Raw genomic sequence first — 15,560 nt, 5'->3', positions numbered from 1 at the left:
GATGTCAGGGGAAGTTGTTTGCTGTGAGAGTGGGGAGGTGCTGGAACAGCTGCCAGAGAGGCTGTGGATCCCCGTCCATCCCTGGAGGTGTTCAAGGCCAGGCTGGATGGGGCCCTGGGCAGCCTGGGCTGCTGTGAGATGTGGAGGTTGGTGGTCCTGCGTGTGGCGGGGGGTTGGAGCTTCGTCATCCTTGCGGTCCCTTCCAACCCGGGCCGTTCTGTGACTCTGAAGATACGCTCTACGCATCAGCTGAGGGAAGCGCGCCCCCCCGCGGCGGCGCAGGCGCAGCGCCGAGGCCTGGTGGGGCTGAGGCCGGCGTAAACGGAAGTTGCGCATGCGGAAGCGGAAGTTGCGTTAGGCGGAAGCGGAGGCGACGTGTCCGTCAGAAGGGAGTGGGGAGCGCCGCGGAGATGGAGGGGCTGTACCATCAAACCAACAAGTGTGTGGGGCGCTGGGATGGGACGGGCCGTGCGGAGCGGCTGAGGCTGCCTCGAGCGCGTGGTGCTGGGGGGGAGGAACCGCAGCCTCTATGGTTTGCTTGAGGGGAGTGAGGAGAGCTGCTTCGAGCAGCGAAAGGCTCGGTCCGGGCAGGGTGCTCTGCCAGGCCGGAGCTGTGCCGCCTGGAGTGAGTTTTGTCGCAGAACGGAGCAGATCCTGCAGCTCTGGGGTGGCCGGTTGTCAGTCCAAAGTCCCACTGTGCCTTTAGCCACGTCGGTCCGGCACCAGGCCTTTAGGTTTTAGGGAAAGGGATCACAAGTGTTCGCTGAGAAAGTGATTAGATCGCGTTAGATGTGCTTAAATTTAATTTACACAAGTTTACTTAAATTTTTGAGGCGGGGGACTTTCGTGCAGGCCAGCAGATGGCATTTAGACTATTTTAGAAAATGAGAAAATGCATGATGGATGGCATGCAATGGGTTTGTAGATATCTGAAGTACTGCGTGCAGGCCTGGGCCCCCCAGCATAGGATGGATATGGAGCTCTTGGAATGGGGCCAGAGGAGGGCACTGAGATGATCAGAGGGCTGGAGCAGCTCTCCTAGGAGGAAAGGGTGAGGGAGCTGGGCTTGTTCAGCTTGGAGAAAACTTTGGGGAGACCTTCCAATACTTGAAGGGAGCATATGAACAGGAGGGAGAACGGCTGTTTTACAAGGGTGGATGGTGATAGGACAAGGGGGAATGGTTTTAAAGTGAGACAGGGGAGGTTTAGGTTGGATATTAGGAGGAAGTTTTTCCTCCAGAGGGTGGTGAGGCACTGGAACAGGTTGCCCAAGGAGGCTGTGGATGCCCCATCCCTGCAGGCATTCAAGGCCAGGCTGGATGTGGCTCTGGCAGCCTGGGCTGCTGGTTGTGACCTGCACATAGCAGGGGTTGGGACCGGATGATCGTTGTGGTCCTTTTCAACCCAGGCTCTTCTGTGATTCTGTGATTTTGCTGCAGTATGAGACTTAAGCAGTGTGAAAATTGCAAATCGCAAGGAAGCTTGGTGTAAATGACAGTGAAGCTGTGAAGGGGAGCAGCTGAGGGAGGTGGGTTGGTTCAGTTTGGAGAAGAGAAGGCTCAGAGGAGACCTTATATCTCTCCAGAAATGCTTGAAAGGAGGTTGTGGCAAGGTGAGGGTCTTCCTCTGCTTCCAGGTGACAGCAGTCAGATGAGAGGCAATGGCCTGGAGTTGTGCCAGGGGGGGTTCAGGATGGAAATTAGTAGAAATTTTTTCTCAGAAAAGGTGGTGATGCGTTAGCACGGGCTGCCTGGAGAGGTGGTGGTGTCAAACGTGTTTGAGTGAAGTAAAAGTGTGGTGCTTTGGGATGCAGTTTAGTGGACAGCATTTGTGATATGCAGACTGTTAGACTAGATATCTTAGAGGTCTTTTCCAACCTTAATGATTCTATGATTCTGTATGAAGTAGCTCATGGGAAGCAGGTCAGAGGATGCAGTTGGTCCAAAAGTGCCAGTCTGTTATCTGTGTTAATGGTTTTTATTAAATAATGATCTGGAGAGACCTCACAGGGAAGAACTGAAAATCATGTTGATCTAGAAATGCATGCCTGTGTTGATAAAGGCAATAATCCTGCCTTGTTTCAGTTTCCATTTTGTCCTCTGTAATTCATATACTGTAAGAGACAGTGAAAGTTATTCTTTATTCACCTTATTTTATGCTCTGGGGTATCTCCTCACAGATAATAATTATCAGTCCAGAGTGAAAACTCATTTTTTGCATAAAAGTTTTTCTGTACTTTCCATAATCTGTATAGTTCTTCTCTGATCCTTCAGCAGTGCTGCTGTTTTCTTTAAGGAGTGATACAGCATGTGTACAAGATGTGTACTTGCAGTGCCCTAAAGATGATGTATGTAGGTACATACATAGACTTACATACACTTCAGTGGTTTCCTCTGTACCACCTTCTCTACCAGTCAGACCTTCCTTCTGCTGCACTCACTATTTGTGAGTTCCTCCTGTGAATCTGATAACTGTTCTTCTTGGTTATTGGGGTAGGTGGAGGTCTTACATGGCTTTCAGCATGCCAAGTCTGTGTCATAAGAGAGAATCTCATTTTGGGTTCTGAATAAAAAAGGGAGCTATGATTGGATTGGAATGCTTGAAAGAAAAGAAGCCCTTTCACCATGATTTTAGTTTTAAACTGAAACTTGTAGGTACATGTTAAGTGAAGGCACAGCTGTCTTCAAACTGAAGAAATTTGTTGGGTTTTTATGTGTTTAGTCATGGATTGTCTGCACTGAGTAACATGTATCCAATTCCTATCATGTTCTGATAGTAATAAAATCTGAAGATTGAGGTATTGAAAAATGATTTCATTTTATAGGTATTAACTGACTTCTGTTTCTTTACTCTTTGTCTTTTCATAGACAAGTCCATGAAGTCCAGTCATACATGGGACGTCTGGAGACTTCAGACAAAGAGTCTGTACACTGTAAGTATCTAATAAGAGAGAAAAGTCCCACTCTGGTGCTGATTTGATGTAATGTGCACTTTTAACCTTGTGTGCCCTGTGATTAAATATACAATCATTATTGGAACTAATTTGCTATTTCAATCACTCTGATCAACTGATGATGTGGAATGCATTAAAACTGTTTCACTGTGTGATTGATTAAAGTGATGTTTTGTAGGAAAGGTGGAAAATACAGAACAATAATTGTCTTCAAATTCCTTTGCTAATTCTTGAATTGAGAAGTAGTGTTTACTGTAAATGCTTCTACAAGTGTCTTAATGTGGCAATGGTGAGTATTTTTCTTTCTGAGAGGTTTTGGAACTCGTTGTCAGAGTATGCTGTGGAGGCATACAATAAAAACAGATTAAAAGAATTGAATTGGTGCATATAGAGAAGTGTAATAAGATGTGGAAAGAGTTGCAAATTCAGCCATCATAAAGCTATTTTGTTAGAAGCTCAGAAGCTGAATAATCTCACTGTATATCAGCTCTGTTATTTTACTGTTCCTTAAGCATCCACTAATTGGCAGACATCTCAGAAAGACTCTTAGTCCAGTTTCTCTGGAAAAATATTATCATTTGATGTGCAGGAATTTAAGCAGTATGATTAAGGCTTGGGTCCATGCCAACCTCATGAAGTTCAGCAGGGCCAAGTGCAAGGTCCTGCACCAGGGTTGGGGCAATCCCAAGCATAGGTACAAGTTGGATGGAGAATGGCTTGAGAGCAGCCCTGAGGAGAAGGATTTGGGGCTGTCAGTTGATGAAAGACTCAATGTGAGCCAGCAGTGTGTGCTTGCAGCCCAGAAGGCCAATCGTGTCCTGGGTTGCATCAGGAGAAGTGTGACCAGCAGGGCAAGGGAGGGGATTCTGCCCTCTGCTCTGCTCTTGTGAGACCCCAGCACAAGAAAGACGGAGCTGTTGGAGCAGGTCCAAGGGAGGAACACAAAGATGATCAGAGGGCTGGAGCACCTCCCCTGTGAGAACAAGCTGAGAGAGCTGGGGCTTTTCAGCCTGAAGAAGAGAAGGCTCCAGGGGGACCTTCTAGTGGCCTTGCAGTACCTAAAGTGGCCTACAGGAAAGCTGGGGAGGGTCTTTTTAGAAAGGTATGTAGTGACAGGATGATGGGAAATGGCTTTAAACTGAAAGGGAGTAGATTTAGTCTATGAAGCAATTCTTTACTGTGGGGGTGGTGAGACTCTGGAACAGGTTGCCCATTGAGGTTGTGGATGCCCCCTTCCTCGAAGCATTCAAAGCCAGGCTCAAAGATGGGCTTTGAGCAACCTGGTCTAGAGGGAGCCTATATGAGTGTCCCTGCCTATAGCAGGGGTTGGAACTAGATGATCCTAAGGGTCTCTTCCAACCCCAACTATTCTGTGACTCTCTGATTTTAACTCCTTGCTTCTGTGTCCTGTAGAGACTTGCATCAGGTCCAGAATACTTGAGGCAAGAGATAAGATTTCAAGAAATGGGATTATGTATCATCTTACACAGTCTATAAGTAAACATACTGTTTTGTATAGAAAAATACAGATATGTGCTCTAGGTATTATTGTATACTTGAGAATTTATTGGGTTAAGGAATTATCCCTTGGCTGAAGAGGTGGAAAAAGAGCCAGGTGATCAAAGCTTCTGTTGCAGCTTTTCTTTCTCAACTTTGGGCAAAGAATCCCTTCTTGCTCTGAAAAAACATAAGGTGACCAAGTAATATTGTCTGGACCAGCTAAAGCAATTGTCTGCTCTTTCCTGTTTTTTTTTTCTTTTGTTAAGTTTAGCTGTAGTAAATGATGGATAAATAAGTTTGGACAACTTGGTTGAGTTGTGTTTATATATATAACTTGACTTTGTTCCTCTTTGATTGTGTGAGATCAAAATGCAAACAGAAGGGGTTTAATGTGCAGCTTCCTTTCTGGTTCTGCTGACTGGAATTCTTTTGAAAGTCCTGATATATTGTGGAGTAAATAGAGGTTGATAAATAATGCTTTTCTCTATACATTTTCAGTCTAAAACAAAAATAAGAATAAACAGTGTCTCTTAAGACTTAGCCTAAACGTAAGCTAAGAACAAATGGTGTCTGTAGAATTAGAAAATTATGTATTGAAAATTATGTCATGACCGAGCATGGCATTCTGAGATTTGAATTGCCTGCACAGAAAGGATGGTGCTTCAGTGTCCACTAATACTCATTGTGTGGACATTCTCTGGAGGCTGCATACTTTCAGCCTTTCAGCTGTCTTTTATGCACAGGAATGTCAGATGATTTGAGGTCTCCCCATAAATTGTGGAATGTTGGATTCTGACACTGGTAGAAAAAGTGGTTCTAAGATGAAGGCAGTCATGGCTGAAGCAGGTTTTGCTTTACAGTGATGACAGTAACTGAAAGCTTGTGAGTCTTCCTTTTCCCTAATTGTGTGCCTTTCCTACCTCATAACAGTTCAAGTATTTGAGTCTGCATTTTGATCTCTCATCTCTATTTCTACACACAGATTGTCAGAAGCAATTGCAAAGTAGATGATTACAGAGACAATGGTTATTAAGCCTTGTTATCCCACCTGTAAGGGCTCCCCAGCCCTGATTTGGGCTTGTTTTTCAGGGCTGTTTGTCCAGTCTGCCATTTTCTGTCTTTCTTCTTCCCATGCTTTATCAAACTCTGCTGCTATAGGTGTGGATAATGCAATTCTTCGTTAATGTTTTTCATAAGTTTAAATTTTTTTGAAAACCATCTTGGCTGTTAGCTTTTGTGAGCAAAACCTGGTAAGAGAACAGGAAGGGGTCACAGAGGGGAAGGTAGCAACTTTTAAGTTCTAATATATAGAGGTGATAGGGAAATATGGTTACATATTTCAGAAGAGCAGAGATTTTCTCTGTTCCCTTCACAGAGGAGCAGTGGAAGGCAAGAGTCTCAAACTAAAGAAGTGCTTTTCATGATTTGTAGAGCTTTTAGTTAATCTTTTTTTTTTTTTCATCTAGTGAAGATTTGCATCTTTTGGTTTGAATGCTCTTGAACTTCTGTCTTCAGAAGATTGCAATTCTTTAATTAAAATCAAAACATATTTTTCTTTCTTTGCAGTAGTAGAAAATGAGATTCAGGCAAGAATAGACAAAGTATTCAGCAACTTGGAACGTTTGGAAATCCTGTCCAGCAAAGAACCTCCCAATAAACGGCAGAATGCTAAACTGTGAGTTCACTTTCTTTGCTACAATAATGGAGTAGTCTAATTATTTTCATTAAGCTTATTGAAGCCCTTTGCTTTTTCATTTGAGTGAAACTTTTCTGCTGTGCAACATAAATCTTTGCTCAGCTGTAACAGAACTGAAGGACAGAGGCAAAATCACTTTCCTGCACCTAACTGCAGTCTGGTGATGGAGCCTCATGGAGACTCACGGCTCTGTTTGGAGATGAGTTGAACATCACACTTTAAGAATCAAAGGCATTTCTACTCTGTATAGCATTTGTTTTAATGGTATTCGTGGAGGTAAGGACTAAAATTACTTAAGTTGGTGTTATTCTTCTGGACCTTTTCCAAGATGTTGCTGACTAAAATAAGGTTTCTGAAATGAGCACTGGTTTGAGCAGGCAATTGGACCACAGACTGTTAGACAACTTTCCATTCAGTATTGTTCTGTTAATTTTTAGTCCCAGAATACTTTTGTAGATACTAGGAGTGGATTTCATATCACCTTTATGATAAAGGTTGTTATCTGAAATAGTCACCTTGGTTTTCTTTGTAGTCACTGAACATTTAGTCAGAAGCAGTGGAGTTCTGGACATGATTTGTTTTACCCCAGTGGAGATGTCTCCTGCGTTGCCCTCTGGCTTTGAGATTCCTTTTGTAAAAACTGAAACTTCAGAACACGGTGTTAATTAATGAAACTTGAAAGCTAAATTTTTTATATGAATGGGTTCAAACTGTTCAAATCTTTGTTAAATGAACAGTGTATATATTTTTATATATTTATATATATGTATATGCATATATGTATAATCACTTTGAAGAGACTTAGTATAGGATAAGATGTATAAAATAGCTCAAGAATTCTGCTTCACTTTCTATCTGTAGCCTGCAGTTAAATAATCACCTTTTCAGTAAAAAAAAAAAAAAAAGAGGCACAGAAGCTCTAAGTTTGGAAGAGAAGCCTAACATCAAATGTCCTTTATCTTTTACAATCCATCATTTTTAGTATTTGTTGCTGTTAATTTATAATGCTCCATTGTTCATTAAAAAATGCAATGTAAGTTTGGTATTTTTATCCCTGGGAATGTCTTCCTGTTGTTGATCTTGTCTAGCCGAGTTGACCAGCTCAAGTATGATGTTCAGCATCTGCAGACAGCTCTGAGGAACTTTCAGCACCGTCGTTACATCCGGGAGCAGCAAGAACGACAGCGAGAAGAGTTACTAGCACGAACATTCACTACTAATGTAAATATTCTGTATTTTAGATCTCCCTGTCCTAAAGGCCTTAATCTTTCAGAGAAGGTTCAGACAAGACCTAGGCTTGACTATGAGATTACTGCTGTGTGGTGATGTAAATGGAATAAAGATAGAAAAGAATAATAATTCATGAAAAAGTACAAGTCTTTGATGAAGAAAGTTGGTCTAATGAGAGGCAGTTGTGAAAGACTGGAGAAATCGCTGCTCTGATTTCACCCAGTGCAGCTCTCCCTGATTTTATATAGCAATTTCAAAAGGTGGAATGAGGTAGGTACCAAAGCATACGTTTTTCTTGGGTTTGTGTCAAATATCCCTGTAGTAAGAAAATGATTTGTCTGTGAGTTATTGGCCTACCTATTTTGGTTAGACATTTACCCAGCTATTTATGTATGTCAGCTGAGTGTGAAAGCATCCTAAATGCACTGTAAAATGCATAATAGCTCTTGAAAGCTCTAACAGTGTTCTGAATGTTTTGCTTAGTTCAAAGATAGATGTGGGCTTTACCTTTAAAGCCTTTCCTTGAACAATTCTGGAGAAAAACACAAACAGCAAATGAAAAATATGCTGCCATCCAGTGTCCCTGTGAGCAGCAAACAGAAGGCCAGGCTGGGTGGTGCTTTGAGGAACCTGATCCAGTGGTTTGTGTCCCAGGGGCAGGGTGGTTGGAGGTGATTGTTAAGTGCCCTTCTAACCCAAACCATTCTAGGATTCTGTGAACAAAAATCTACCTAGACAGTTTTCTTGCTGCCTCGTGTGTAAATGAATCAACTGCAAACTCCTTGTACAGGAAATGAAACTCATCTGATTTGAAGTTTAATAAATATCTGAAGGAATAGCCATTGACATGCAAATCCAAGTGTTTCTGCCTTGCAGATTCCTGCAAGATAAGATACTTTTTTTAACCTTTATGCCTTATTAGCTTTTGATCAAAGAGATGTGTATGCCATCTAGAGTCTTCTTCATCCAGTAATTTTGACCTTGCAGCTGGGAACAGCTCTTTTATCCTTCATTCTTCCAGACTTTATAAACAGAACACACCCTGAAGCAGACATCCACACTGGATTATGCCTGTATTAATTTTTTCTTTCTACAATAATCACGGCAAGTTCGGTGTTTTCACATGCATATAACCTACAGCTGACTGTCAGATGTAGAGCATTAACTGTCTTCTGCCCCAAATATTAATTACACATTTAAATAGTTCTTGCTGCTCTGTGTACATGTAAGCAGGTAAGACAGTGTTTCCACACTTAACGCTCACCAGTGTCATGATTCCTGTTCATGAAGCAGTGTGGGAGTTGTGAACTATTATCTTGACTCTCAGTGCCCAAAGAAGAATAAACTGGAAGGCTTTGGAAGACAAAAGCAATGACATCTTCTGGTCTCTTGTGTAACCCAGACTATACAATTTTATTCCAGTACTTCCATTTAAAGATTTATACTTAAATCTTTAAATACTTAAGATAATGCATCTTCTCTGAATATTTTATTTTTTTTAGATAAGGCCTTCATTGGTGAGTGAGTTAGACCTTCAGGGAAGTAGAGTGATAAGTCTGTTTGCCCTTAGTAGCAGAAGTTGCATCTTGTAAATACAAGTTAATAGAATGTCATTTCCCAGACATTGTTTTACAGGTCTTTTGTCATTAGAAATGTGCTGCTGTCTTTCAAAAATCTTTCACTTGTAATGATCAAATGACTCCTTTGTTTAATCCCTTCTGATAGTTTTTGTGTTCTCTATTGTAATACCCATTTTTGTGTCATAAAGAGATTATGAACACTCTCTGTTTTTAATTTGTTCTTTAATCTTCTGAAATCTAATTTTAGTTGAATAGCTATTCAGCATTGTCTTTTGACTTGATTCCTATAGGCTTCTTTAAACTACGTTTTCTCACTCAAATACTAATATTGATTTAACATCCCTATAAAAAACTGTTTAAAACGTAATCCCTCAAGTCCTGTCAAGGGCTGTTTGTTTTCTGTTTGTTCTCTTTCTGGATCTGTGAGTGTGAGTAGGCAAGGTAACCAAGACCCTGCATTTCCCCTACAGGACTCTGACACCACCATCCCGATCGACGAAACATTACAGTTTAATGAATCCCTGCAGAATGCCCATCGTGGCATGGATGATCTTATTGGCAGTGGGACCAACATTCTTCAGGGGCTGAGGGACCAGAGAGTGACATTAAAGGTGGGGGCATCATTTTTTTACCAAAAAGACCCCACGTTTCTGCATTTGTGGTGATCTGGCTAAGTAACAAAAAAAAAAAAATTGTTTCACTGCATTGCTTTAAGGTGAGAGCACTGGTAGAGACCTAAACTCCAATTTAGCTAAGTTTAAAATGTTGTCATTTAACTAGGAACATACTTAAAATCTATTTCTGTGACCTGGTAGGGTAGCAGCCATCACACAGTCAGTATGTAGAGCACTGAATGTTATGTTTTCTTCTGTTATTTATTTATTTATTTTATTTTTTCCCAAGTGAAGAATGGAAAGTAACGTTTAGCTCACAGGTAGTTCATCTTTTGCTACAGATAAACATCACTTAGAACAGCCACAATGCTGGGAGAAAGTATTTAAAATTACTTATGAAGGTAGTAAGTCTAATGCACATCAACAGTAAGTCTTCCCCCAAATACTGTTCAAGAAAGCTGTATTGCTTTAAGTCTTCCAATAATTTCTCTTTTGAAGAATGAAGTGATGTTAAGTTTTGGGTTAAGAGTTCAGAAGTATAAAAGGAACTTTATAATAAGAAGAGTGTGTTGAGGAGGACAGAGCTGGATTTCTGAAAAGGGGAATTCCTGTCGCTGTTGTATTCATCTTATGATGGAGGTAACAATTACTGCTGCTTTTTTGTTTTGTTTTGGGATTTTTAATTGCTAACACAAATCCTTCCTTGTCATCAGACAAATCACACCTCATATCTTTGTGCATTGTATACACTAATGTTCCACTGCCTTTAAAGGCAGTCTTGCCAGATAAAAGCAGGTACTGGACTGTGGGCACAGTTCTGGTCTTTCCTCTCACAGATGAAGGATAGCTTCATGGTAAAGGTTGTTTGTTTACTGACGTATGGAATAGATATTTATTATTATACAAAGTCAATTACTAGAAAAACTTGGTGGGTTAGGTTAAGTATTCATTCAAGAGGTTTTATTGTAGCCGAATCTACCATTGGAGAAGTGGATAGAGAGAGAGGTTCTGTTACCATCTCATGAAGCAGAGGTGAAAGAAAAGGCAGAGAAGGATAAGGTTACTAGTGCTGGGAGGGTTGTGAAGGCTCTCTTGGAAAAATTAACTTCCCCTTGTCTAGCTTATGGTGCTCTTCACCTACCTGTGCCATTGCGACTGCAGCCATGAGTTCTTTCCCTTCTTCCCAGACAGGACGATATCCAGCTCTGAGCTGTGCCCAGAGTACATCTGTGGGCCTGTGTTTTGTAGAGGTTTCTTTGGACAGTTTCCCTCAAATGAAGTGGCATATTAGTGCTGCACTGCATAGTGACTCTTGGGGCATTTCCTGCTACTTCCAGTTGTGCAGCTCTGCTACATGCTTAGCGCTGATCCGGTAACTCTTGGGATCCACAGCCATTCTTATTAATACCAACTGCTTCATCAGTGAAACAAAACTGAGATATGGACCTGTCTGCAGCATCCCTGCTGGCAGTCTTGTTCAGTACTTTTCTCTGGAGGGATTTCTTGAAATAGCATTCATTACACTTTTATATGCCTTTACATTGCACATCACCGCTGGCATTACAAATTTCTGGACCTCCTTTCAAACTTGTTGATAAACTGTACTTCAGCAGGAGGAGAGTTGTTCAAGAAAGGTTGTCAAGAAGCTTCAAGCTCATAGACTGTCTGAAAGTAGACCAGAAAAATTCTAATTGCTCCAGACAGAGTGATTTTCTCTGAGCTGCTGTCTGTGATGCTTCTGTCTGGATGCATTGCTTTCTATCTTTAACCTCTTTCCTGTTCTTCTGTATGAATTAGTCACACCATCATTGCCAGGGTCCCATGGCCATCTCTTACACTGTTGACTTAGGGCAAGTTGTTACATTGTTTTCTGAGGGGTAAGAATTAATCACGTACCATCTATGATAAAATATTTCATAGAATAAAGATTGTGCCATTGAGGTGATTGTTTCTTTGTTGTCTTTTTATTCTTAGGGAACTCAAAAGAAGATCCTGGATGTTGCCAACACGTTGGGCTTATCCAATACAGTAATGCGGCTGATTGAGAAGCGAGCCTTTCAAGATAAATACTTGATGATTGGGGGAATGATTGTGACTTGTGTAATTATGTTTCTCGTCGTGCAGTATCTGACATGAGTTGCTAAACTATTGCCAGAGGATGTGGTCTTTTGGAGCAAGATGGACTACCCTCCAAAATGTACTTTCCTCTGAGTGCTGCTTTGGATGAACCCTTCCTGAGAACTTCAGAGTTTACAAATCACACTCAGACACGTCATGTGGAAAGCACGTAGGGGATCAAATTTATGTGGGGACAGTGTAGATCAGAATGACCCTGTAAAAGTACCTGTGTCTGTTACCACTTTCACCTTATTGTCTGTTAAGTTTAAGAATCTGATTAAGTAGGAAGCAGAAGTGAAAATTTTGTCCAGATGTTTTGAAAGGTAGAAATGTTTTTTTTTTTTCTTTTTTTCTTTTTTTTCTTGATTAGATATGGAGAAGAGAATGCAAAGGCAGAGCATGAGAGGTCATGAGCCTTTCCTTTGCAAGCTAGAATTGACCCCGGTGAGTTTGTTTTCTGTTAAAGGAATTCTGCATTATTTGTGGGTGCACTCCTGCAGTGTAAGAGTGCAAAAAGTGGTGGAAAGCGAAGGATTCCTGTCTTTCTTTTGCTTAGAGGAAGGAAGGACTTGTAAGGAGAGGCTCTCACTCTAAAAGCATGGCAATAACTTCTGCTGACGTTTTTTGTATACCCATACAATTCTAACCAGTGCAAACCTTCTTGGTTCAGGCTGAAATGAAGTATGTTTTGGTAGCTTTGCTCTGCTGCTTCCTAGTTGAAGCTGAATGCTGTACTCTTCCTGCTTCCTGACAGCTACAGATCACTGAGTCATCTCAGTGTGCCCAGTACCAAACCCAACCTCCAAAACTTGACATTTTTGGTGCTAATGGACATCTTGTTTTGAATTTGTTACCTGAGATGTTTAAGGTTGTGTGATCTGTAGCCAGTATTTTTGGATTTGGTGAAGCAGGTAAGTTTTTGCTGTGTTCAAATTGAGACCTGTCATTTTTGTATTCATAGAGCCAGAATGGGCTCTCTGCTGTTTCTGTGTGTTTTAAATTCAGAGTAGCAGTGGGATCAGGGCAACAAACCTCTCACTTAAAACCGAATGTCATCAGAAGAGTGATTTCCTGAACCAACGTGTCTTTGGATGGTAAAATTTCCTCTGTCTCCCTGGGAAGGGTGGTCTTTGCATTATTCTTTGTACCTGTAAATTTACTGTGAAGGACATTTTTACAAAATGCCATCTCTGTGATGATCCAGCTCAGATTTTATATTCCTTGGCTGTATGGATATTTATCCACATTTAAATATTGACAGTTATGAAATGCCTCGTTGTTTAATTACGGTACTCAAACCTGTAAAGTTTGGAGACTGTTAGAATGATTATCCTGAGATCTCAAACAGCCTTCCATTTCAAACGGTCTCCAGATATGTTCTTATTTTGAATACAAGTCAGGAGCATTTCCAGATGTTTGACAGAGGCACAGAAGTTTCATGTCTGGATGGTGTGGCATTCTGCTGGGAATTCCTCCATCGTTTCTGTCTGGAAGGGTCGTAGGTCTTTTAATTAATAACACTTTACAAGTGTTGTATTTGTTCCAATAAGCTTTGCTTTCGTAATTATGTAGCTTGTTGCAAACCAGATTTTTTTTTTAACAGTTATTAATATAGTTTCTTCAAATTCTGCTAGTAAGGCCAAGTGAAGCAGGCTTCAGCAGTGCTTGTTTACCACTGCTCAAGTATTGACTGATCTGTGTGCTCTGACATATCTTTAAGTCCAGAAGAGACTGTCCAGTTTGATCAGCCATCTCCAACCTGTCGGCTTCGTATTTGGACTCCAGGAAAAGCAACATGTCAGTGCAGACCCAACAGTGGAGGAGGCCAAGATGCCATCAGTGCCTGGACAATCTCATCAGATGGTTCAGCAGAAGAAAGCAGACAAGCTTGAAAGCTCATTGAACATCCTACGTGCTGCACACCTGGCTGGCTGTTCTGTGGATGGTTTTCAAGTGCTTCATGCTCTTTGTGTTCTCAGTCTGCTGCACTTTCTCAGGACAACACACTAGCAGGCAATATACAGAATCAGTTTGTGTGTAAGCCAGGACTAAGGAATTTAAAAGAGGATGTCTGCAGTGAGAGACCATCTGCCTTAGTGTACTTTATAAATTACCTTAAGTTTATTTAAATCTGAAATTTGTTATTATAACACACTCATTAGATCATTTTCTATTACATCAGTTGGGCACCTTGTAAAGAGATTGCTTGTGAATCTCTTGTTCCTGATAAACAGGTCCATTTCCACCTTTATTTTACAACTTTACAGTTTGGTATCTGTACAGCTGTGCCTTGCTGCAGCAGGATTTGTCTCATACCAAGCTGAGGACTCCAGTCAATTTGTTTTCCTTTTCAGATGGGACGGGATTTTTTTTTCTTCTGTTTGGAGATTAGAGTAATATTTTGATGCCTCTTCATTTATTTTTCCTCTTTTAGAATCTCATGTAGGCTGATCTCCCTGCTGCGTGTAGTGTCTTTGTTATTCACTGTTGAGATGTAGAGCTTGAAGGAATCACTTCAGTAAATGGATTTGATGATGTGTAACGTCAGGCACGTTTGTACTAGATGTTAAGTACAAAATGCCTTACAAGAGTATCTCTGCCATCTCAGACGTTTAATGTAACCCTTTCAAAACTCCTGTCATCACATTGTGCCACAGCAAAAGCAAAGGTAGGACAACATTTCTGCTGGTGTGAAATGACAGAACTGAAACTCTGCTGGCATTACCAGTGGTGCTGCGACAGGTGTTCTCTGTGAAGTTTCCTTTCCTACTAAAGACGTTTCTTTTGCTTCTGAACTTCTGTGGAGCAGAAGGTGTTCAGCAGTTGAATGGACTGCTCTCTGCTGAGAGGACGTTGTGGGAACTTGGAAAAATACTCCTTTTAATCAGTGTTTTATATGTAATGGGACAAGGGTGAGACGTGATACGATTCAAATTAAGGATAGCACACGAAGAGCTTGGAGGGCAAAATGTGTCTGTTGATAGAGTGTATTTATAACGAGAGATCAAACTGATTAAGGATTAAATTACTTTTTCTTGCAATTGCGTGTTTTGTTTTGCAGTAATTGAAGTTCCCCATATCTACGAAACACTCATTAAATCAGAAAATATCCAGCAAAGGTTGGAAAAAGTTAAAAATTTCTTCCAGTTATGTCGACATAAACTAGATAAATAGATCAGAGAGCCCTTCGGCAGTCACTTGCTAAAGCTTTGGAAAAAGAATTTTAAAACATGCACTTCATAGTCAGCTGCTGAGGTAGGTTTTCATGGTTTTTCTTCCAGGGTGGTCCCCTAAAGGGCTCCAACATGATAAGAGGAAGCTTATAAAAAACAGTATTTTTGATTCATCAGTACACTTTAAGGTGGTAAGAAATCTAGGAAGATAAAAAACAGGGAAAGGTTTTGAAACAAGGACACCGAGTGCAGTCAGGTTGAGAGTAAACTGTGGATAAGAGACGTGCAGATTGAAGGGGAGATAATGAATACAAGACTTCATGATTGGATGGGATAGAATTAATTTATAAGGAAGATAGTACAGATAAGAATAGAGGTTGTTTTTACTTGGCTAGTAACCAAAGCCTAGGCACTGCGCCTTTGTGCAAGTGCTATTTCTAAAGGTTAACCCTGTGCATTACAGCTGGTATGTTAGAAAGCAACACCTGCTTTAAAGTAGTACAAGACAAATGTAACATTACGTGACCATTGTAACAATATCGAATGCCTAACCATAAAAGAAAGAAATGCCTTTCTGAGCTGTATGGTCCAAAAGTAATGATACCACGCTGTCACAGTAGCACTGTGTAAACGTAGCAAATGTAGCTGCACACAGAGGGTGCTCTTGCACTGCTCTACTCTGCCTTGCCTGAGGCC

At 41.0% G+C, this 15,560-nt stretch overlaps 1 protein-coding gene across 2 annotated transcripts; it reads left to right on the top strand.

Moving 5' to 3' along the window:
- The first annotated feature begins 333 nt into the window (after positions 1-333).
- Positions 334-14,732, top strand: GOSR2 (golgi SNAP receptor complex member 2). 2 transcript variants are annotated; one of them, XM_010724431.3, is made up of 6 exons: positions 335-439; positions 2,868-2,932; positions 6,020-6,128; positions 7,238-7,370; positions 9,430-9,570; positions 11,548-14,732. In XM_010724431.3, exons 1-6 carry the CDS (start codon positions 411-413, stop codon positions 11,707-11,709), a joined length of 639 nt encoding a protein of 212 aa, XP_010722733.1. In that variant the 5' UTR covers positions 335-410; the 3' UTR covers positions 11,710-14,732. The 2 variants fall into 2 exon arrangements, with proteins under 2 accessions (XP_019478908.1, XP_010722733.1); XM_019623363.2 differs by lacking the exon at positions 9,430-9,570 and having other exon boundaries at positions 334-439.
- Positions 14,733-15,560: the final 828 nt, after the last annotated feature.

The sequence above is a fragment of the Meleagris gallopavo genome, chromosome 29 (genome assembly GCF_000146605.3).
Source record: "Meleagris gallopavo isolate NT-WF06-2002-E0010 breed Aviagen turkey brand Nicholas breeding stock chromosome 29, Turkey_5.1, whole genome shotgun sequence".
NCBI classification, from domain to species: Eukaryota; Metazoa; Chordata; class Aves; order Galliformes; family Phasianidae; genus Meleagris; species Meleagris gallopavo.
This window is presented reverse-complemented; position numbering and strand designations above follow the sequence as displayed.